The sequence below is a fragment of the Arctopsyche grandis genome, chromosome 13, assembly GCF_051622035.1.
Source record: "Arctopsyche grandis isolate Sample6627 chromosome 13, ASM5162203v2, whole genome shotgun sequence".
NCBI lineage: Eukaryota > Metazoa > Arthropoda > Insecta > Trichoptera > Hydropsychidae > Arctopsyche > Arctopsyche grandis.
Window position 1 is genome coordinate 5,012,428 of NC_135367.1, and position 25,537 is coordinate 5,037,964.

The following is a 25,537-nucleotide window of genomic DNA, read 5'->3' on the forward strand; positions in this document are numbered from 1 at the left end:
ATTTAAATCATTCAATACAATTCGATGAATACGTACAAATTCAACGGTTCTACATCCCACGGAGGCATCAACGGATTAGCGTACATCAATGCCTTGATGATGCTTAACGATCTGTTCAGTTCTTCTTTGGTGAGGGTTACGCTTTCATCTATGTACTTATTAAGTAGTTCAAGCTCTTGTGGTAAATATCTGTGAAGTAGAGTTTGAACACCGTCGATCTCGTCTTGGTTGGGAACGTGCCATTTCAAATTACAATTCCATATATTGCCGGGCTTTCCCCATTCCCTGATGGCAAGGAAATCTTTAACATGGGCGTCATAATCTTTATCGCTGCTGCGACATTTCTCCGGATACAAATTACAAAGACACATTATCACATTCCTCAAAGTAGTGCAAGCAAACGTATACCCCTCTTTGGATATCAACTTCAACGTCTTGTCGAGTACGTCCATAATCTGGGCCAAATACGGTAACAGATCGATCCCGTTACGTTCGACGACTTGTGATAGTAACAAAAGATTGAAAAGCAATTTTTTATCTAGACTTTCCTCCTTAAAGATCTCTTGATTGTCACCTACTAAGTTATTTATCGAATCGCACAAATGCGGAATGAATAGTTTGAATGTTTCGAACGCGTTAACTCTTGAAAAAGCTCGACATAGTGTAGATGCAGTTTGTCCGGCTACATTAGTTTCTAAAATCCTCTCCGTAACGAACTCCTTGAACTTTCTCAATGCTATTTTGAATATTTTAGTAGACGTCTGTCCCAAGACTGCGATAGAAGCTGATGCTAAAGCACCTTCACTAGTCGATTCAAGCTTGCTGCGAACAGGTTCAGCCTCCTTCTGCTCCATTCTAGTGTGTTCCATACTGCTAGATTCAATCAAAATAAACACTCTTTCGAAATACTGCAATACGAAGTCTTCAAATTGAGCCGTAGCCGCGCAGACAGATTGCTCTTCCTCGGTGAGATCTGGCCAATACTCGGAAGCGCCGCTACAATCGACCAACGGTACCATATTACAAAGCACCGATATGAAATGAAACGTTACAATAGTCTTCTTGAAATCGTTTGGATCAAGTCCGGGTAAGCATGATAACAATAAAGGTATGATGTGAGTCGGACCTTCCGGATAACCATTGGTGAAACCGCTCACTAAAGGTCTGGCCACGGCTACCAGACACTGCATAGAACACGTCAACTTATGCGGCTCGGTTAAGGAATCTAAATTACACCACATCTTATCAATAATGGGAGGAATGACCATGGACGGCTTCAAGAGCGCCAACTGCTGCAAGGCAGTGCACGTATCGCTGATGCCTGTTCGGCTGAACACGGCCTGCAGAGTCACATCCAGCATGCATTCGACGAATCGCGTGATATCGTCGTCGGTTAACTTGTACGAATCAGGTGTGCTCGTCTCCCACGTTTTCTTATAATTCGTACGCTCTCTATGTACCCTACAAAAATGATTGAAAATAAACAAAATGGTACAGAAATAGATTATCTTTTAATTTTATGAGCGAAATATACCTTTGAACGAATTGGGTTGGTAGTTTCTTAAGTAGATCTCTTAATTTTGCAGACCATTTTCCGGCATTAGCGCTATGTACGTATGTCGTCACAGTTGTCATGAAGTTGTCAAGAAAAGTTTGTGCTGTACTTTGCGGTCCCAGAACGGCTACTATCCACATTGCCATACCGGATATGTCTAAAAATGATTTTAATGTATTAATAAATGTATTACAAATGAAATATTATGTCTTTGTACACCAGTGACTCATCCGTGAGACGCGCATTGACTCGCTTACACGATAAGAATCAAATATTTCGTGAGTGACACCGAACTGGAAAGAATGGACTCAATGTGCGACTATGCATAATTGAAATTTATCATCCCCACACAATCTTTCCCAAATGAAACCATGAAACAGTTCTATGAAGATAACAAAAAAAGGAAAGAGCATTCGAACGAATCCAGAAACCAACTCCAGAGCAATGATCAACGTCACAATGACAAGCAAAATTTTACTCCATTATTTATAGAATAATTTTCATTTATATGATTCTAGTGACCAAATAAATACGGGTCTATGTGACGAGCCAGAATATTAAATTACAGAAAACACAAATATCGGAAGGCAAAGATCGAAAATCGAAAGATCAAAAAAAAAAGGGTGCATGGTAAACGGTACATACTCACTTAATTTGCGCGAGCAGACTTTTCCTCCCGTATTCTGCGCGCGCACATTAATACGGGAGGAAAAGCCTGTTCCTCTTGTTCCTGTTGTACCCTGCTCGCGCAAATTAAGTGAGTATGTACCGTTTACCATGCACCCTTTTTTTTTGATTTTTCGACTTAAGATTTTCGATCTTTGCCTTCCGATATTTGTGTTTTCTGTAATTTAACATTCTGGCTCGTCACGGAGACCGAATAAATACATATCTATAATGCAAAACGTTTATTAAAACTTATATATTTACATATGCATGATGATAAACCAGCAGAAGTAGTAAATAATTATTTATATTTAGGTCAAATAATTGACATGTCTGGTAGTAAAGCTTAAGAGAGATAAAGAGACGTATAAAATTAGGATGGAGTGCATTTGGACGAATGAATATTGTTTTTAAATCAAAAATGCCACTCTGCCTGAAGAAAAAGATCTTCGATCAATACGTTTTTCCAGTGATGACGTATGGATGCGAAACTTGGATATTGAACGCCAAGGTGCTACACAAAGTCCAATGCACTCAAAGAAGTATGGAACGCTGTATGCTCGGCATAACAAGGAAAGACAGGAAGCGGAACACATAGGTGAGAAGCATGACGAGGGTAGTGGACATAGTGGATAGAGTAAAGAAATTAAAATGGCAAAGGGCGGTCCACGTGGCTAGAAGAATGGACGAAAGGTGGACAAAAGAAGTACTTGAATGGTACCCAAGAGAATGCAAAAGGGTAAAAGGAAGACCGCAAGGAAGATGAGTAGACGAAATTAGGAAAATGTGTGGGTTGAGACGACTGGAAGCGTGTTGGAGAGGCCTTCACCCAGAAGTGGATGGTGAGCGGCTGTAGATGATGATGGATACGTCATGCATGTAAGATTTGGTTTTTAACGTGCATAGTACAGCGCGTGTATGGGTGTTTTACCTAGCTTGTAACCATATATGAGACACTTACCCTGTTGCAATATAGACTGTCTGAACTGTCTAATCGACGTGCATCATATAGAACCCCTTGCATCCTGATGCTACATGTAAATATGTGTATGTATGTAAATAATAATATTAAATAAAAATTACCAATGTTTTGTTGCTTGTGGTTTTGAGTCTTTTTATAGAATACTGGCAAATTGAACGATCTCAAAAACCTTGTAAACATCAAAGACAAATAAGATTCAAAATCGAGATAGCCGATATTGTGATATGCAACGCTAGCTATCAACGCCATTAAATCCTATAACAAATCGGAGAAATTTCACATCAATTGAAACAGCACATACATGTGTGTGTGATCAAACAATGACAATAAAAAAATAAACATACAGCTTCCCAAGGAGGCGAATTGTGACAGACTTGCCAAAGTGTCATAAAATCATCCAGCCAAACATTTACCCCTTGGTTCAATTGCGATGGAGGCATCTGATATGGCAGCAAGAAAACGAGACTCTGTATCACCTCTTGATTTGCATTGTGTGTCGGGACGAAATTCGGCAATAGTTCATCCAAAATTTCCAGTGTGGCCGAAATCGGAAAGTAACTATAAAAATTTAGCAATCCAATCAATATTTTGAAATCTTCTTCGAAATACGATACATATATGTACATATAATAATATCCAACTTACATCTTGACGTATTGAAGCATGACGCTGTACGTCGTCTCCAATGACCTGAAACCACAAAACGAAACGGCGAGCTCAGAAACAATAAACGCATCAATTGCACCCCCATTTAGCCAAACACCTGATGTCTTTAACAAAGAAAGCAACATAAACCAGCTCCCGTAAAATCGTCGAAACAATTTATTACTCGTTATTATGAGCGGTAGCGTCCCCGATTTCGAAAGGCACCTGGTCCTCCAACATCTTCAACAGTTGACGAAACAATTCCTGATCACCACCATCATCGTCATCGTCATCTGTGGCCCGTCTCAGCCTACACAATTTTAAGAACTTACTTAAATCAAAAAAAATTTTGATTTTTTTTTTGATTAATGATCGCCGAACAGGAACCCCAAACCAAACACCGGTTTAAAACGACAGGACATTTAAATTTCATATGAAGCTGCACACAAAATGATTTCGAAACATTGTCATTGAAAAAATTACATATAATGGAATAAAATTCGATGCACTTACGATATGTAATGGTACATTCCTAGTGTGGAAGCACACTTTGCAAAAATTCTCCGTCCCAAGTCGTACAATGGCTTCCATGGTAATGTGAGTTCTTCCGGAGATATCAAATGATAGCGCCTAAGAAGAAACAATAAGTTAAAAATTAAATTCAATTATAAATCATCATTCATTAGTATAATATTATACGTACTTTGTCAAAAGTATTAATAGAGTGCAAAATTTGTGCAATTTTAAAGGTTCCAAATCAGGAATGATTATCAACTCGTATACCAGGTGTATCAATTCAATGTGACACTCCTTTGTAAACTTCAATCCGTACAACTTAATATATCTGAAATCACAAAAAGAATTATGTAAGTATTATATATGTATATAAAAACGGACGCGTTGTTTGTATGTATGCAGAAATGGGTAAAGGTTGCCAATTCGTTATGGGTAAAGGTTACCAATTAGAATTATACAAAGTAAATACATATTAATTAACATCCACCGAGACATTTACGGTAAAATTTGTAAATTTACAGCATTTTATACAGTTCAGCGAAATTCCAGATTACTGAAAACTCGAGATTTGCGGGAAAATGGATAAGATTACCAATTTTTTGGTATCGTTTCAATTAAAATCAGATAAATTGACAAACTCTGATAGGAAACGATCGACCTGGAGTCACAAACCAAGGTCTATCCAGCAGTAACCAATGGGACTCGAACGCGTGACCACTATATTTGAAAGAATATATGCTAACCACTTGTCTACGCTGCTGGTTATGGTTATATATAAACATATAACTTTATTTGAATTCGTGTATCAATTCCTTTCCGAAGCCACCCGTTGAAATCAACGGGCACAACACAAGTGTACATATTAGCCAGCAGTATGGCTTAATGGTAGCGTGTATGTTTAGCACCAAGCGATCAGTGGGTTCAATCCCCCATATTTTGGGGAATTTGTGACTCCAAATCGATCATTTCTTATCAAAGTTTGCCAATTTGATCTGATCACTGTTGAAACGGTTCCTCAAAATAGGCAAAAAATTATCTTTCATGTAGTCACAAATCTTCTGTATTTATTGTGTGTATAATTTGTAAAAACTACGTACAAAATCTAAATCCATAGATGTCTCAATGGATTAATTCTGTAATTAATTAATTAATTGTTATTTCGTGTTCTTCAGCTTCAGGAAATACAGTGATTTATGTAATAATAAAATGCTGCATTGTTTGTAATTAATTGTCCAGGAAGGCGCATTGGGGTCTTCCTGTCAAGCCTTCCAAGTATATATCTATGTAAAATCTAATATATAATTTGGAAAGAGACTTAATATGTATGTATCCTTCGTTCGTCGTCGTCCATAGATCGATGACGTCATCTAACACGTGATTCGATTTTTTTTTTTCGATCCATATGCGCCGATTTTTTTCGATTCAATGGATTCACTCCCGCGGGGGCGCAAGGCGAGTAGTTTCATGGGGCCCGCAAGGGGCCGCAACCTTATGGGGCGCAGCCTTATGGGGCGCCGCCTTATGGGGCGCAGCCTTATGGAGCTCAGCCGCATGGGGCCCCGAAGGGAGCGCAGGGGGGCGCAGCCTCATGGGGCGCAGTCTTATGGGGCTCAGCCGCATGGGGCCCCGAAGGGGGCGCAGGGGGGTGCAGCCTCATGGGGCGAAGCCCTAAACGGCAATTGATCATGGGGGCGAAGCCCTAGACGGCATTTAATCATGGGGGCGCGGAGGGGCGAAGCCCTAAAAGGCATTAACTAAGGGGGGCGAAGCCCTAGACGGCATTTAATCAAGGGGGCGCGGAGGGGCGAAGCCCTAAAAGGCAACTGATCATGGGGGCGAAGCCCTAGACGGCATTTAATCATGGGGGCGCGGAGGGTTGAAGCCCTAAAAGGCATCAGCTAAGAGGGGCGAAGCCCTAAACGGCAATTGCTCATGAAGGCGAAGCCCTAGAAGGCAAAAAAAAATTGTTTTTTTTTTTTAATAAAATGTTAACTATTAGATTAGTCATGTTTAAGTGGTTTATATTATAAATACTGAGTGAAGCCGGGTAATACAGCTAGTAAAATATAAAGATGAATGTTCGCTATTTGAATGTAAGTTTCACCTGCTATTGTTTCATGAAATCATATCCATTGTGATATAAAACCTTTTCGTGTATGAGGTTCTTTCAAATACAATGGACTCGGACCATAAATCAATGTATTTGTAAAAAGGAGCACAACATAAACAGCTGCTATATACCAAAATAATTAAACTCAAACTGGCAATTTTCCACTTGTATATTTTCCGTGAAAGTAAAATCATTATCAATAGGTCTTTCTAATTTGGCATTTATCCAAGATATTAGAATAACGCTTATTGTTACGTTTAATGATAATGTGATAGATATATACTATACGACAAAGGAAGTCAACGATGACGAGCGTATTTTTTCTTTGAGCTGCGAATTTACAATTCAATTGAGGCGATGATGTCAGCATTAGATCGAACTATTAAAGTGATAAGTTGCGCAAATAGTATCAATAATATATGTATCTGTAGGTAGATTATAGATTCTGAGAAAAAAAAGTATGGAAAATGCGTTTAAATGCAAAAACGATCTTTGTATAGACCTTGAATATAAAGTACTTAATACAGAATTCATATTATACGCAAATACATATGTTATAAAGCATATACTTCAGAGAGTAAGTGGTTTGTTTATTTTAATTTATAATACATTTTATTTTATTTTTCATTATGTGTACATATTTTGTTCTATATTTATATTTCGTCACTGTTAATGTACTATTTTTTTTTCTTTTGTACAATGACTCAATGAGTTTGTACTCATTGAGATCGTCGATTTCGCCATCTTCTTAAGAATAAATAAATATTGGGTCATAGCGAATAAAAATTACAAAGGTGAAAGTGAAAATAATTGAAATTCTAATTGACATAGTTTTAAAAATATTTATGATAAAGTGAAATATTTCAATCGAGATTTCAAGTACTCCTGGTAGTCGGAGTCAGGGTAAAGTTCTAGGGCCCTGACAACTTGAGGGGCACTGTGTCGGAAATCATACTTTTTTATTCAATTATTTAAAAAAAATAGCAACCAACATATACATAGGTATTCTTCTAGTAGTTTCGCATATTAAAAATACATCTAAAAGATCATAGGGGCTGAAATTATTTTCCCAGGGTCTGGGATTGCTCTCGGCGGCCTTGCTAGTAGTGTATGGTTATTAAAATTTTGAATTATTATTTGGTCCCATTACTTTCTTTGATACTGAGCCTCTCTTCAGCCTTATTTGAAGATTGACTTCACTTTTGTAGACGGGGCCGGCTTTTTCTGACTGAAAAATTTGGGCACCGGAAATTCTAAGCAACATATGATATGTAAATATAATTTCAATGGGTCTATATATAGGTTTATATACATATCTCAAAGGGTTAATATATGGGAATATATTAACCTTTGAGTGCTGACGTCTTTTCTGGCTAAGCTGAAAATTTCACCAACATTTCCAACTAGAATTATTTAGAAATCCAATAGAAAGCAGGTATAAAAATTGTAGCTAATCCAAACAAACCATAGATAACCACCGCCGAGGATTTTGAGATTTGTAAAGGTGTGTTTAGACTCTCTAATATATCTTACAACAATATAAAATAAACAAAAGAATTCTATTAATGAATGTATTTTTCCAAAACTAGTTCCATCTTCTTCATTGTTGTTAAAATGTAATGCTCACAATCTTAATTCCAAACCACAAACTAAAATACTAAAATAGATAGTGATTTCCATCGGATAATTCTATGGTTATAAATTCAGAAATTCCGGTGTAAACGAGTCATTATAAACTTTGACAAATGAATGATACGGATTACGTGACCCTTTTTCAATGGATTATTTTTCAATGCCACCTTTAAAGGCTTAGCAGATAGTATTCTTGTTTACTTTGTACATGTTGAAAATACGGTAATTGGACTATTCGTCACATTGGGGTGGTCACAAAGACAATTTTTGCCATGAAAATCGCGAATACACAATATTTGGCACTCAAGTTCTCGTTACTATGATAGTTATCGTTAGTATGATGGACTTTTCGGCTGCCAGATGTTCCGTTATAGAGATTTTAATGACTTTGTGACGAGTAATCACCGAACCGAAAATACAACGCTTATCGGCGTTTTTCAGGCCCATGCACTAGTCAGCAAAACGTCGATCGGCGTTGGTCAGCATTCAAATTAATTCATCAAAGTGATAAAAGTGTCGAGTGATTTATTCGACGCAATAAATGTTAATGAAAAATCGTGAATTTGCAAATATTCAAAATGGACAAAGTGCATAAAAGAAATATGGCGCGGGGTTGAATGCATTATCGATCGTTGCAATCGGAGATTCGATTGTCTATGGGCGCGAGTTGAAAGAACTCGAATCGAGCAACAGTTGGCATTAGTGGCGGGACAGCTGACGGATGATGGATGACGAGCGAGAGACGAGTGACACTCGGGTGACCACGGACAATGATTTGCACAAATGGTGACAGACGTAGACATGTGAACGTATGACTAGAAGAGCTGAAGTGACAGAAGTAAGTACTTGATGAGCCTGGCGGTCCAGACGGCCGCTCCCGGCTTGAGCTCGCGCAACACCACGGCTCTGCCCAGGTTGGTGCGAATCTTCTTGAGCAGCGACTCGGACTCGGCGTCCAGCTGCTGGTGGTACGGCAGCAGCCGGTTGTACAGGATCTCCTTCTGCGGCCGGAAGCCGAGCACCTGCGCGCGCTCCTCGGCATCGCGGATCACCTGCTCGGCCCCGATCATCGCCACGGCAACACTCGCGCTCACCCCCACCCCCACCCCCGCATCCGCACCCGCACTGCCACAACTTACGCGTGCACCCGCCATCACCGGCGCATCGCGACTGAGCATCGAGCCCTGGCTACGGCTGACGCACACACACACACACACTCACCCACACCCACAACCACAACCACACATGCACACCTCTCTCTCTACGACTATTTCTCTCCGCCAATTTCAAATTTAAATTTTTGTCCCCATTGCGGGTTGCGCTTTTTATTATCTTTCGAGAACAATCTTCGCATCAAATATGTCAACTTTTTTTTACTCTACGGAAAGATTCAAATGTTAGCATTCGACAGTCATTCTTTAAGGTCTGACCGCACTATACGACAACCGAACGATCCTACACTTCACAACAATGTGCGACAATATGAGGTAAACCGCACTTGAACGACAGCGATGCGACACTCAGCAGTAAATTATGTCAATCATTCGTTCGGTACCTCGGAGCAAAATGGACGACACGGACGCTATTATAGTATCTTTGATATGCGAGGAAGAAGAACAATCGAGAACAACGAAAAGATTATGGCTGCATGCTATTTCAAAGTCACGATATGATGAAGGAGAATAATTGTCAACGACAACCCTCACTCACGTCGCAAACGAAAAGTCAACTTTGACGCAAGGTGTTGTTCTATGCCATTCGACTGTCGCGCAGTGTGTTATGTCTTATACAATTTCATAAAAACAATATTTGGTCGCGTACTGTTGTGAAGTATCTGATCGTTCGGTTGTCGTATAGTGCGGTCAGACCTTTAAGCTCGACCAAATATTGTTTTTATGAAATTGTATTTCTCGGTTGTTCTTCTTCTCCTAGCATATCTAAGATACTATAATAGCGTCCGTTTCGTCCATTTTGCTCCGAACGAATGATTGACATAGTCTACTGCAGAGTGTCGCATCGCTGTCGTTCAAGTGCGGTTTACATAATATTATCGCACACTGTTGTGAAGTGTCGGATCGTACGGTTGTCGTATAGTGCGGTCAGACCTTCACGACGCTCGCCCGCACGTAAATTTTCAAATCGAATGCGATCGTAAGGCGACGTGATACGGGCAGGTGCGTAGGATGAAATTTAATTTAAATAATCCACCCACTTTAGCATTTTTAGCACACTAAGGGCTAGTACACACTCGGCGCGTAACCCTTTGAATGCTGATCAGCTCCGATCCGAATTTATAACCAATAATGCATCGAGATGTACATAATTCTGCCAAAAGGGAACCCATCCACAACTTCATGATAAGATATTAACCGTTTGAATGCTGACCAACGCCGATCGGCGTTTTGCCAACAAGTCCATGAGTCTGCAAAACGCCGATCGGCGTTGTATTTTGAGCATGTACAAAGCCAACAAGAATACTAACCGCTAAACCTTTCCAGGTGGCATTGAACAAAAATGCATTGAACATGGGTCGTGTAGTCGGTGTTTATACCGGAATTTCTTTCAACTCGCGCTCATACACAATCGTATCTCCGATTGCGTCGATCAATAATGCATTCAGCCCTGCGCCCTATTTCTTGTATGCACTTTGTCCATTATGAATACGTGCAAATTCACGATTTTTCATTTACACTTCTTGCGTCAAATAAATCAATCGACACTTTTGTTAATCATTTTCACTTTGTGAAAGAATTTCAATAACCGATACTAAGTTTCAATTTAGATAGGACTAACGATGTTCAAAAAATCCCCAAAATACACAGACACACACATTTTTACAAGCCTCTTATTATTTTCTTATTATCAGCTTATTATTATTTTCTTATTATGATTCGTGTACCACTTGGAAGTACATTACGCTAAATTGTACCACCATATAAAAATATTTCATGAAATTTGTTATTACACGTGTAATTATATAGTAGGGTAGTATTATATATAGGGTAGACGCAATGAATATTAGTTTTGTTTGAAATTTTGTGGAAAAAAAGTTATTTGAGGAGTAACAATTATAAAATAATCATAGTTTAATATATGTATCTACTATTTCGTTATATGTACTTCTATTATTGATAATAAAAACCGCGTTTTTATTTTTTCGCGTACCACGGGTTGGGAGCCGCTGTTCTAGATCATGAAAACGTGATCAGTGGCTGATTCTGAGTTTGAATCATTCAAAATCTCGAGTTCGAATTTTATTGTTACTACGTACATAGATAAATTAAAAAGACAGTCGGTAGAAATTAAGTTAATTGATAGTTTTTTAATGATCATAGAAACTTTCCCAATAGTTCCCAACTAAATATACATACATACAAAGCTGTATGCAAAGTATATTTTCCATTTTTTTTTATATAAAAAAATATCAATTTGACCAATTTTCGCCTGCCCCTCCCCGCTTAGAAAAAGCTGAAATGACGTCCCAGAGTGAACCCCATATTTGAAGAAATGTAGAAGAAATTTATCGATTGCATATGGATATTTTATTTTTATTTTTTTATTTTACATATATACCAGGAAGGCCTTACAGGTAAATCCCAATGCGCCTTCCTGGCCAATTACAAATACAAATGCAGCATTTTTTTATTATAAGTCGTTGAATTGCGAGACACTGAAAAAACTCGCAAATTAACGAGACATCTATGAATTGTACATAAATTTTTATTGTACATCCATCAAATTTCAAATAGTAGTGACATAGTAGGTAGGAAGGATTTTTAGCCAATTTTTTTTTCCGGGAACCGTTTCAACAATGAAATCAGAGAAAATTGACAAACTCTGATAGGAAACGATCAACCTGGAGTCACAAATCCAGGTCTGACCAACAGCATACTCTGAAAAATTCATTTTCATTCAGGGATAGAACCCGGCACCTTCTTGACGGTAAGCAGAAGCTTAACGTCCGAGCTATGCTGCTGGCTAATGTATGTATACACGTGCGACCTCCCAAACGGTAATTGGACTATTCGTCACATTGCGGTGGTCACAAAGACATTTTTTGCCATCGCGAATACACAATATTTGGCACTCAAGTTCTCGTTAGTATGATGGATTTTTCGGCTTCTAGATGTTCCGTTATAGAGATTTTAGTGACTTTGTGACCAGTAATCACTGAACCCTCCCAAACATATGCATTCTGCACGTGCAAGTACACCCAAATTCCTTTTTAGGTGTACTTGCACGTCACAGCTGCTTACAACACCCACCCACTGCTTAGGGTCACAGCGGTAAGCCAAGGACACGTGACGTCCCATACCACTCTTTGTGTTTTCGGCCTAAGATATGCTATGAAATAGAGCGGCATTAAATGATATATTCAGTGGCCCGATAGAATTTTAAAAGTTAAGAAAAACAAGCACTTAGCTCAATTAGCAGTTCGGATATTGAAAAAAAAGTAATGCTTGTCGATTTCAATTCTATTTTTGTCAAATAAAATTCACATGTTTATGTACATTTGTATACATTTACATCAGAGGCGAAGGCGCATAAGACGTGTACGCATAAACACCCCATTGACTTTTATTGTCGTCTTTGTGAGAAAACAATAAAAGCAAAACGTCATATGCGCACCAAGTTCAAGGCGAGGATGCTGAACTCCCTGCTATAAATAAGTTATGGCCAATACGTGCAAATATGTAGCTCTGGCAACTCTGTTAAGAAACGATCGACTTGGAGTCACAAATATTCAAGTCTGACCAGCAGCATTAAAGGTTAGCACGGGATCGAACTCGGTAACCTCTCGGTGCTAAACATAAACGCAACCACCGAGACACACTGCTGGCTTTATGGCTATATATAATATGTATATTAATTCTCACCAATTGACAATGTATGCATATGTTTCGTATTACATATTAGTCATCATACTTAAATATTTACACGTACATATGTAATAAAAAACGTATTCATTCAATGCGAATACGAACTTCTTTTTGAATTTCATTGATCGAATTGAATCGATCACGTTCATAACTCATTGTTATAAAATAATTATTATGTTTGTTGATAAAATTGTATTTTAACGAGTGATCCTGTCATTCGCATCAACTTACATAAATACAGACGTGGACATAAAAAATGCTGCATGACTGTATATTACATTCAATTTGGGGTTTTTCCTAGAATTGTGTCTCGATTGTTTTCATTTTTTTTTTAGGTATGGCACACTTCAGATACCTGATATTTGAGACAATGCAAGTTTTAAAAGTTAATCTTAAGTTCAATCTTAAGAAAGCGTAATTTCGTCCACACCATTTAAATAACAAATGTATATTCATAATCAGCGAGATGATCATATTTATGTATAAAAAGTAAACCAACCGTTCATTAAGTACCTGAGGTATTTTGGAAGAATTAAAACAAGATAAAAATTAAACACTATTTAAGTTTGATCTCAGTTAATAAATGAGTGACAAATTATGAACAAGGACCTAAGCTCGATGTAAAGTTACCGACTGTGTTCCTGAAGATTCTCAACATATTTATTTATTTATTTATTTTATTCTAAACAGACCATTGTGGCATAACAGGAATTCCTAAAGCGCCACAATGGTCAAAAAATATAACACAAAAAAAACAAAATAACAATTAAACATAAATTAATACATAACGAAAATAATATACTCATCAATTATACATAAAAAAAATATATTTGAACATAAACATAAATACATCCATACATAAACATAAAAAATAGCATTTAATAATAACAGATAAAGTAAAAATATCAAATAAAATATAGCATAAGGAATGCCTTGCACCTACAGCCAGTATCAATAAATATGTAAGAAACAACTACAAATACAAAACATCCCCGTAAGGCCCAAATGGAAGACAGTTAATCAAAATTTCACTCATAAATCACAATCAATCATAAAAAAATGATGAGCGCAGACAACCAGATAAATGGGTTAGAGTAATTTCTGACAATTTACGCTCACTAAGGTGGAAAATATCACATTCAGTCTCGGCAGCAACGATTTAATTAAGAAGTCGAATAGCTCTTGGAATAGGAGCCATTCGAAAAAGGACTGTGCGGGCAGGAGGTACAGCCAGCAAATGATGATGTCTACCACGCACATAGTGATTAGGGACATAAAGTCCCAACTGCTCCAGCAACAACGGGCATGACGTATTACCACGTAAGAGCAGGAGAACGAAACGAATTAATGAGAAGTTTCTCCGAAGTTCAAGGGAATTATACCCAAGCATGCCCAAAAGGAAATGAGTGGGGTAGAGATATGGGTAATACCCATATTCTTTCCTATATAGGAAACGTAGAAATGCTTTTCGCACTTTCTCAATCATCAGAGAGTAATTTGCTTCATGCGGATTCCACACAATCGCATTATACTCTAGCTTACTTCTCACAAGCGAATTGAAAAGCAAGCGAGAAGACAAAGGATTGGAGAATAATCTTGCATATCTCAAAACAAATCCAAGTCGACGAAAGGAAACGTCAGCGACTTTCTTGATATGGTTGTGAAAGGTGAGTTGAGGATCAAAAGTGATACCCAAATCGACCATATATTCCACACGCTTCAACAAGACGGATCTAATGGAGTATCCGTGACAATAGAGCGAATGTGCACGTCCATAGCTCATAATTGCACATTTGTTTAAATTATAACATAAATATATAAACTACTCAACAAAACCATACATACTTTCAATGGCGTATAAAGTAAATGGGGGGCCCCAAGCGCATTTGAAATTTGAGGCCCCCACTTCAGTAAAAAAAATGTTATCATCGTTTTTTACCATGGTTTTAGGTATATGACTTTTCATTAGGATTTTACAAAACTTTTTATTTATTTACTACTAGTGGTTTTACCCGGCTTCTAATCTAATAGACCGGTCTCCGTGACGAGACAGAATGTTCAATTACAGAAAACGCAAATATCGGAAGGCAAAGATCGAAAATCGAAAGATCTTAAGTCGAAAGATAAAAAAAAAATGGTGCATGGTAAACGTACATACTCACTTAATTTGTGCGAGCAGGATACAACAGGAACAAGAGGAACAGGCTTTTCCTCCCGTATTAATGTGCGGGCGCAGAATACGGGAGGAAAAGCATGTTCCTCTTGTTCCTGTTGTACCCTGCTCGCGTAAATTAAGTGAGTATGTACCGTTTACCATGCACCCTTTTTTTTGATCTTTCGACTTAAGATCTTCCGATTTTCGATCTTTGCCTTCGGATATTTGTGTTTTCTGTAATTTAACATTCTGTCTCGTCACATAGACCCCTAATAGACATGGCTAATATAATAGTAAACATTCATTTGTTTTTTATTAAATTTATTTGAATCTGGAACTGAACCAGGAATCCGAAACCGGAACTGAAACTGGAATCCGGATCCAGAACTGAAAAATGAATCCTGAACCGGAACTTAAAAAGGAATTTGGATCCAGAACTTAAAACGGAATCGAAAGCGATATCGATATAATCGATATAAATTTTTTTTTTCGATAACGTCACGAATTCTAAGAATTAAAATTTACATACATACCAAGTCTTTTTCGAAATTATATACTAGACTAGCTGAACCCGGCATGCGTTGCGATGTCAGAATAAGGCATGCAATTTCCGTTGCGTTCCCGTTCCCGTTTTGAGTGATGGTTGGAGCTCTACTAACGTCTCTTCAACGCCGTGTCATCATAAACCAACGGGTAACGTAGTTACCAACGAACACATTTCCTTGACTACACAATGGCGCTTCAAACATTCCCGTCGGTGAAATCGTAATTACATATATTATTATTAAGAGTTTTTTTCCCGTTTTTTTTCACAGTAAGCTTCCCGGACATGCATACAACAAATCCTGAAAGTTCCATCGTAACCGGTTGAGTGATTTAGGAGCCTATACGAGACAGACAGACAGACAGAGAGACATTCAATTTTATGTATATAGATATGTAACACTAACGGTTTTTGGAATAAAATAGATACTATTTTAAAATACTGTGTAAAATAAAAGTATTAATTTCATTTATTCTTGGCTGAAGAACGCATTGTGGACAATGATTATTATTTATAAGCTGCAAATTTTGGTAGAAAAGGCCCATTTCGGGGTTCCCAAGATTCGGGGGCCCCAAGCGCGCGCTTATTTTCATGTATTATATGATAAGCCTCTGCTGCATACATTTTATTTTATTTTATTTTAAAAAAATCAATACCACAGAGACTTGACAGGTTGCCCCAAAGCGTCAATGTGATTATAATACAAATAATAAAAAATATAAAAAAAACATCATAAAAAAATAATAAAAATCATAAATAAAAAAAACATAAAAAAATAATAAAAATCATAAATAAAAAAAACATAAAAAAATAATAAAAATCATAAATAAAAAAAAAACATCATAAAAAAATAATAAAAATCAAGTAAAAAATATGTACACAAAATAAAAACAAAGAAATAAGATTGAAAAATTTATATCGTGCTATTTAGGATGTGTTCCACCAACTCAACATAACTGGCATCGAAGAGGTCCAAGTAATGTGCCAGTAAGTTAAGGAGTCGAACAGCTCTCGAGAGGGGGGAGTTCGTGAGCACGTTTGATTTAGCCCTAATTGGCAAAAATATATCATGTTTTCTTAAAACTCTATGATTTTCCGGGGCCCAGAATTTTGGTTTCTCCAGGATAGCGGGATTGTGAATCTCTCCTCTAAGTAATTTTACGAAATGTTTCCCAAGAAATAAATCTCTTCTCTTTGCCAGGGAGTTGAAACCCAAAGATCCCAAGACAAAGGCACTAGGTAACAGATATGGATAAAATCCAAATGTCTTTAGATATAAAAATCTAAGGAATTTCCTTTGGACTCGTTCCAACATTAGAGAGTAACGAAGTTGATAGGGAGACCATATAATGGAGCCAAATCGAGCACACTGCGAACTAATGTACAATATAAGAGACGAATGGCAGTGAGCCCTAGTTCGGACGAATTACGGATTACGAATCCAAGGATTTTTGTTGCCCTATCACAGATATTCTCAATGTGAATGTTGAAACTCCAACTATTTTCGAAGACTATTCCCAGATCAGATATAAATAATTCTCTCTGAAGAAGAGAATCATGAAATTTATACGGATATTTAATAGGAGAACGAGAACGAGAGTAAGAAATGACCCGACACTTTAGGATATTGAAGGAAAATTTATTAACATTAGCCCATTCATAAATATAATTCAAATCCTTCTGCAAATAAAGAGCGTCAGGTAAATCAATTATTCTCTTATAGATTTTTAAGTCATCCGCATATAATACAAATTTAGAATGGTGAATAGAAGATTGAATATCGTTGATAAATATTAGGAATAATAAAGGGCCAAGATTTGATCCTTGGGGAATCCCAGTAGTGGCAACATACTCATAAGAAAAGCAACTCCCAAACTTAACGAATTGACGTCGATCCTGTAAATAAGAAATAAAAAGACTAACAAGATTATTAGTAAATCCAATAAAACTTAATTTACTAACTAAAATTTTATGATCAACTTTATCAAACGCCTTCTCAAAATCAGTATATATTACATCCATTTGATTATTACAATCCAAAGTGCTGGTTATGTCACTAGAGAAACATAACAAATTGGTAATAGCTGATCTGGCCGGACGAAAGCCATGCTGCTGATCAATGAGCGTATTTTGAAAGTGATTAAAAATGTATCTGTGTAATATTACCTCAAACATTTTGGCTGGCGATGACAAGATAGTAATTGGTCTGTAGTTCCTTACACAAGATTTATCGTCCTTCTTATGAATAGGAGTTACTTTAGAGCATTTCCATAAATTGGGGAATGAAGAGTTCTTTAGAATTAAGTTAAAAATGAATTTTAAAGGTTCTAAGAGACTAACCTCACATCCTTTTAGGATGTAATTAGGGATGGAGTCAGGACCGGAAGAATAAATATTTTTTAACTTTAGAAAGCCATATTTCAGATCGGAAGAGTCAAGATGATTAATCGCTAAAGTGGGGAAAGTAAATTCCGAGTCATTGGTAGGTTCCGTGGAATCAATAGGATTATTGAAAACTGATTTAAAAAAATCGGCAAATCCATTGGCAAAGTTTTGATCACCCTCCAACAATCCAGAATCATTGTACATAATAGTCGACTTTACACGATTTACACGTTTAGAATTGATGAAGTTCCAGAGTTTCTTAGGGTTTTTAACTATGGAACTTTCACAATCAGCTACATAAACATTATATGCATTATTAATTAATTTCTTAATTTCCGTACGTAAAATACGGAAATTATTTAAGATAAGAGGATTGCTCGATTTCTTCCAGAGTTTATGTGTTAGATATTTACTTTTTAAAAGATTAATAATTTCTTTAGTAAACCAAGGCGGATAAATCCGTTTACTTTTTTTTATTTACATTGCAAACATTGAACAGTCATTTCGGTGTTCAGTCGATCGAATCGTAAAACTGCATACGATTTCCTTCTAAATATTGAAATGAATGCAAATTGAATAACCTCGAACTTTCAACGTCAGAATCGATTACTGATCACATTTTCATGATATAGAAAAAATGTGTGTGTGTGTGCAATTTTTTTAACCTTTTAAGGACAGAGCGTCAAGATCGAACGAGTGTCCCGAACCGGGATCGAATAAGACCCCAGTATTTTTTAATCGAAATACAGCTTTTCTCAATACAAATGGGTTCAATATATATCTTATTAATCATTTTATACATCAGCATAAAAAAGTTTTAGTCCTAAAGCATGTTTTTGACTATTTTTGTATTAAAAAATAACGACAAGCATCAACATGCAAACGCACATGTACAGGTAAGGCCAACAGGCGACTGCATGACTCAATAACCATGCGCGAAATGCGAAGAAAACAATAGCTTACGAAAATATAGCTGTCTCTTTCTCTCGCATTGATTCATCGATCAACAATAATATGCAAGCGAACAGTCGAAAACATGACTTATCGCTACCGCCTTTAAATCATACTTTGGAACGTAGAAATGTATAAATGTATTTTTTTACGATGTACCCCTTTTCTAAATCATACAAAATCTATTAAAATAAATTTCTTGTAGTTCATTCAAGGAATACAAGAAATATATGGTATATAGCTTTGAAAACCACATAGTTATTACGAAAAACGTAAAAATTAAGGCACTTGCATCACTTCGGTTGGGGAAGGTTAAGATAAATATTTAATTTAATTTTTTTTTTCAATATTTTGTACGCTACTTGTCCCAACTAAGTTTTGCTTAATGTGTATGGACCATAACGAACTGTCCAACTAATGTGGTTTCTTTCATACAATAAAAATAATAAAGCAAATTCTTCTCAATGTACTTAATCTTTTTCTGTTTAAAATTCCTAAATAATATATTTAAAATTTAAAAAAAAAAATATATATATATATATATATGTGTGTATATTTAGCGTACAATTCTAAATTCAAAATCGAATTATCTTGATTGATGATTTGAGTCTAGTGAGTTTGTCCACCTGACACGTTACATCAAAAGAAGAGACGTTTCACATACCAGTTTTTTTTTTCATTTTCAGTTGACTTACAATGCTAGTTTTAAAAATAAACTTATGTAAGTGTGTCGAAACCAGCCTGGTTTTTCACAACTCTTTTGAGGACATGGCTCGAAGTTTCGCAACTTCATGCATATTTCATTCAATCGCGGCTGAAATGAAAACATTCGAGCTGAAAATAATAATAATCACCGATCCCAAATTCAGTTTTCGACTGGAGACAGACAAGAACGGATGTAAGTTCTAGTTACTGAGATGATATTTCAGGGTCATCGGGAACTGAGGTGGCACTGCCAAATCGACTGAATGCCTGACGTTCAAATGTATCAGACTACCTTGCGTGCCACTTACAATCTGATTCAATTTTCCTACAGCGTGCCTCTGTAACGAGAGCACCTTTTCAAATATTCTAGTTATGGAATCCAACACAGGCTAAATCGAAATTTTCCAACCAAGGAAACCGTCTATTTTAAATACAAAATGAATTAGATACAAATATTTAAAAATATACTAATATACTATTGTACAGATTTGAACAATCTTAATTTCGTATAATGTTAAGTGAATTTAAATGTAAACAAATTATACACGGAAAATCGTTAATATTTTTGCTAGCAAAATTTTACGTAATTTGCACGTGTTTTATTTTACAATGTCACGTTTTATATGCACGTGATTTTGGTTTATTTTATAAACCAACCCTCCAACCTTTAAGAAACAAAATTCTGAGAATTTTTTCTTTTAAGAAGGTCTAAAAATAAATGAACATTATTGATTTTGTACTTTTATTGCTTACTAGCTGCGTTGCAATGCCACAATAACGCATGCAATTCCCGTTCCCGTTCCCGTTCCCATTTGTGGGAAAAATGCAGACAGCGAACATATATTTAATTATTCAATTGTTTGTTTGTTTTACCCTAACAACGCAGATCGCGATGCGAAAACATTTGAAATTATTGCGTTGCAATGCCACTCATTCCCGTTTTTCCCGTTTCCGTTCCCGTTTTTGGGCGATTTTTTTTACAGTAAGCTTCCCGGACATGCATACAACAAATCCTGAAATTTAATTCCTCTTTTTTTAATTCCGCTTTTCCTCCCGTATTAATATGCGCGCGCAGAATACGGGAGGAAAAGACTGTTCCTCTTGCTCCTGTTGTACCCTGCTCGCGCAAATTAAGTGAGTATGTACGTGAGTATGTATCGTTTACCATGCACCATTTTTTTTTATCTTTCGACTTAAGATCTTTCGATTTTCGATCTTTGCCTTCCGATATTTGCGTTTTCTGTAATTTAACATTCTGTCTCGTCACGGAGACCGTTTATATACATATATAGATGTATGTATGTATGTGTATGATTGTTTTCACATTATAATGAAATTATTTTGTCTGAAATAAACTTTAAAATATATACATCGAAATATACATTTTTTTAATTTGTTTATCCTTTAATTCAATTAGGAAAATCATATAGTCAGCAGCATGGCTCGGTGGTTAGGCTTTTGCTTAGCACCGAGAGGTGCCTGGTTCGATCCCATGAGTTGAGCTCGATTGAAAAGAATTTATTCTGAGTATATCTGTAATGCTGCTGGTCAGACTTGGATATTTGTGTGTTTCCTATCAGAGTTTGTCAATTTTTCTGATTTCATTGTTGAAACGCCTACTCGATTAAATTGGCTAAAAACTTTCCTACCTACTATGTCACCACTATTTGAGTATGATTAATGTACAATAAAATTTGTGCACAAGTTAAAATTCATAGATGTCTCGTTCATTTTGAGTTTTCAGTGTTTCGTCTAACACTTATGTAATAAAAATGCTGCATTGTTTGTAATTGGCCTGAAAGGCGCATTGGGGTTTACCTGTTAGACTTTCCTGGTATATACATATGTACCTACATATCTAATATATCATTTCGAAAGAGACTTTGAATGTAAGTATCTTTGGTTGGGAACTTCGTAAACAAAACAAAGTTTCTATGACGACAATTCAATTGGTTGAATATTATATTTTTTTCGTTTCAAATAAATTTAATAAAAAATCAAATGAATATTTACTATTAGATTCGCCATGTTTAAGCTGTTTATATTACAGATGCTGAGCGAAGCCGGGTACGTGGCAAGTGTGAAAAAAATTGTGCACTGGGCAAAATATCGCAATTCTGATCAACAGAATTAATAATTTAAAATTAAATTAAGCCGATCATGTGAATGAAGTGATATGCCGCGACTCTTTCCACCATATATGATTCCAAGGAGAGAAAGAGAGATTGAGCATGGTGTCAACAGCGAGTACTTCGTACACACGCACGCACGCACGCACGCACTAGACAATTATTATACAGGTTTTTCTTTAAAATCCACCCTTCTTCATTTAAAATTGATCCTTTTTCATTTCAAGTTGACCCCTTTTCAATGACAATTTTAAATGAAAAAGTGTAATTTGAAATGAAAAAAGGTCAATTTTAATTGAAAAAGGGTCAATTTGGAATGAAATACCTATATAATAATAATTGATAAGCAGCAGCTACTTACAATAAGGAAAAGCCGGTAAATATTTTTTTTCCAATCAATTGGATGATCTGAAGATTTGAAAGTAGTTTTCACAGATTCTTACGGTTCCTGCCTAGATATATGAAATTGTTAGTTCGAAATTGAAATAAAATCACATAAACCAAATCGATAAAGATAGAATCAACTGTCATAACACAGTGTGTGTGTGTATTTTTTTTTTAATCTGATGCAATGGCGATTAGACTATTAGAGAACGACTCGGGGAACTTGCAGTCGAGCTCTTGGCATCCATTATAATTGTGCCACGGTCAAGTGAACTAAACCACCACCGTGCTAGCGTTCGGTGTCCTATTTCTGAATAAATGTTTCAACACTCACCTTTAGGAGTGTTCACTTTCGTGGGTCGTTTTCATTGTCATGTATGTATATAAACATGGTTGTCACCTCTTCTGTAGTGCATACAAATGTTACAAGTGTTCATTCAGGTTCGTTTGTGAACATTTAAATTTGTTCATACACGAACTATGGATTTTAATTTAAAAGTCAAAAGCTATATTAAAATGGATTCCTACCAGATATCACATGAAACGTTTAACTGTCAGAACATCAAATATTTAAAATGGGAAATCCTTTGGAAACTGAATTACAACGTTGCAATGATTCCTATTTACGCTGATTAAAAAAAATCAATACAGGGTAGATACGCATATATAAAGTAAGGTTTGGTGATTATTGGTCACAAAGCGCTCGCCTAAAAGTCACTAAAATATCTATAACGGAACATATGGCAGCCGAAAAGTCCATCATACTAACGATAACTATCACACAAACGAGAACACGAGTGCCAAATATTGTGTATTCGCGATTTTCATGGCAAAAATTGTCTTTGTGACCACCCCAATGTGACGAATAGTCCAATTACCGTATTTTCAACATGTACAAATTAAACAAGAATACTATCTGCTAAGCCTTTAAAGGTGGCATTGAAAAATAATGCATTGAACAAGGGTCGTGTAATCCGTGTCATTCATTTGTCAACGTTTATAATGACTCGTTTGCACCGGAATTTCTGAATTTATAACCATAGAATTATCCGATGGAAATCACTATCTATTTTAGTATTTTAGATTGTGGTTTGGAATTAAGATTGTGAGCATTACATTTTAACAATAATGAAGAAGATGGAACTAGTTTTGGAAAAATACATTCATTAATAGAATTCTTTTGTTTTTGACGATTTTCATGGCAAAAATCGTCATTTGGGCAATCGCAATGTCACTAATAATCCAATTACCATAAAGTAAAGAATGGAAGATGGAGCAAACAATGAAGAATACTCAAACTTATGCCTAATAGTTTGTGCATGAAATAACTAGTTTGTTTATTAATTCATTATTTTGTGTACAATATAGCTGGCCAGATTGATTTGTGTATGAACAAACTAGTATGTTCATAAACGAATGAGATGTACACTTGGACACATACAGAAGTATTTCAGAACAAATTGATATGCATAACATATTCCACAATAATCCTCGAGCATCTTTGAAAATGGACTGTTTCATATAAAATGGCTTGAGAAAGACCATACAGTAAATACATATTTCCACTTAGATACAAAATTTGAAAAATTCGAGGTAAAAAATTAAGTATAAGTTTTTATATTTATGCATTATATGTAAATTGACTGTCAATTTATTAATTAATTATTATTATTATTTAATATTATTATATGTATGTATGTACATATAATTATTATATCATTACATTATATTTATTTATTTTATCATTCATTTGTATTATATATATAGTATTTAAATTATATATATGGATGATAGGGATTGCATATTCTTCCTATCGTCTGGAATAAAAAGTTATTATTATATCTAATAAAATATAATATGTTAAGATTATATTCTTACAAGTACATAAGTATTGAAAAGAGTCGGCCCTAAATATTAGGCATTATTATTCTGAATGCATTCCAAATATAGTTTCAAAGTCAATTTGAAAAAAAATATATGTACATAGATAGTCAACATTGGGACATTTAATTTATAGTATTTATATGCAACAGTCCAAGTGTTCACTCCAGTTCATTCATAAACATACTAATTTGTTCATACACTAATGATTTTAACAGTGTTAACGGTCAAAAGATATCTTCAAATGGACTCACTACGTATCGCCTGAAGCTATTGTTTGTCAAACCTTTTGGGTTGCAAAACCTTGGAGATGTCAAAACACCAAGCATTTTAAAGGGGAAATTCTATGGAAGCCAAATAACAACGTTGCTTTACATACTTCTCGTTTCCGCTAATGATAAGAAAAATTCGGTTGTGACCAACCCATGAATGTATCTATGTATTTGAGGTATATAAGGTCACAAAACAAAATTCGATAATTAAACACACATACATACACGTTCACATATACTGCTTATGAGAGCATTTTCAATACAAATTCAGCGCAAATGTAGGGAAACTTACACAAGGCAAAAGTTCTACTTCCGGTTGTCAGATTTTGTTCAAATTTTTGTTATCACTTAAAATCACTATAAATATTATACACATTAAATATCAAGAAAATAAAAATAATTTAAAAAGTCAAAATAAAATAATGAAATATTGTTTAAAAAATAATTACCAATTCCGGTCTATGAATTCTGACTAAAACCTTGTCAACTCTTAGTTAGTACATAAAGAATACAAATATAAATTTTCAGCTTGATACGTTCAGGGGTGTGATCACAACATTTTTTGACAATCGTCACTTGAAAACAATATGACGCCTAAAGCCACTTCTATTATTATAACATTTCTCTGGTTGAGAAGACTTAAACTCAACTTATGCTTAATAGTTTGTGCATGAACTTATGACTTATGCTTAATAGTTTGTGCATGAACAAACTATGTAGGTCGATTGTCAATTTGTTCTTTTAAGTTCAGTATAACTGGCTAGAACGTTTCGTGTATGAAAAATCTAGTATGTTCATGAACGAACGAGGTGTACCCTTGGCCAGTAATATACATATACATTCATACATACAATATTGAAAATATTATGTATGTACATGCAATGCAAACGTTAACATTGTTGTAACAAGTGTTGTATTACAACAATGTCAATATGGCAAAATAGGACAATATTTGAGCACACTCCATCTTTTAAAATCATGGCAATTAAATGACGCTATGTTTAAAATCTTATGTAGACCTCAGATGTAATATGGGAAGACACGTCTTCCATGCGAGAATAACTTACCTCGAATATTGACGATTTTGCGATGACTGTTCGTTGTTTTCTGCACGACAATTAAATTCGGGACGAATGGCGTGACGA

General features: G+C 35.8%; 2 protein-coding genes across 3 annotated transcripts in view; one reads left to right on the forward strand and one right to left on the reverse strand.

Moving 5' to 3' along the window:
* The window catches only part of LOC143920773 (proteasome activator complex subunit 4-like), a 21,142-nt gene extending 11,870 nt beyond the window's left edge, over positions 1 to 9,272 (reverse strand). For both annotated transcript variants that reach the window (XM_077443724.1, XM_077443723.1), the window contains exons 1-8: positions 8,953 to 9,272; positions 4,552 to 4,692; positions 4,362 to 4,478; positions 3,849 to 3,893; positions 3,548 to 3,761; positions 3,305 to 3,458; positions 1,535 to 1,712; positions 37 to 1,461 (exon numbers count right to left, since the gene is read on the reverse strand). In XM_077443724.1, coding sequence (XP_077299850.1) covers positions 37 to 1,461; positions 1,535 to 1,712; positions 3,305 to 3,458; positions 3,548 to 3,761; positions 3,849 to 3,893; positions 4,362 to 4,478; positions 4,552 to 4,692; positions 8,953 to 9,260 — 2,582 coding nt within the window. In that variant the 5' untranslated portion in view covers positions 9,261 to 9,272. The remainder of the gene's footprint in view (positions 1 to 36; positions 1,462 to 1,534; positions 1,713 to 3,304; positions 3,459 to 3,547; positions 3,762 to 3,848; positions 3,894 to 4,361; positions 4,479 to 4,551; positions 4,693 to 8,952) is intronic.
* LOC143921571 (general odorant-binding protein 83a-like) overlaps positions 4,769 to 25,537 on the forward strand; it is a 24,192-nt gene continuing 3,423 nt past the window's right edge. Inside the window, exons 1-3 of the mRNA XM_077444923.1 lie at positions 4,769 to 4,802; positions 6,678 to 6,788; positions 8,950 to 9,074. Coding sequence (XP_077301049.1) covers positions 4,769 to 4,802; positions 6,678 to 6,788; positions 8,950 to 9,074 — 270 coding nt within the window. The remainder of the gene's footprint in view (positions 4,803 to 6,677; positions 6,789 to 8,949; positions 9,075 to 25,537) is intronic.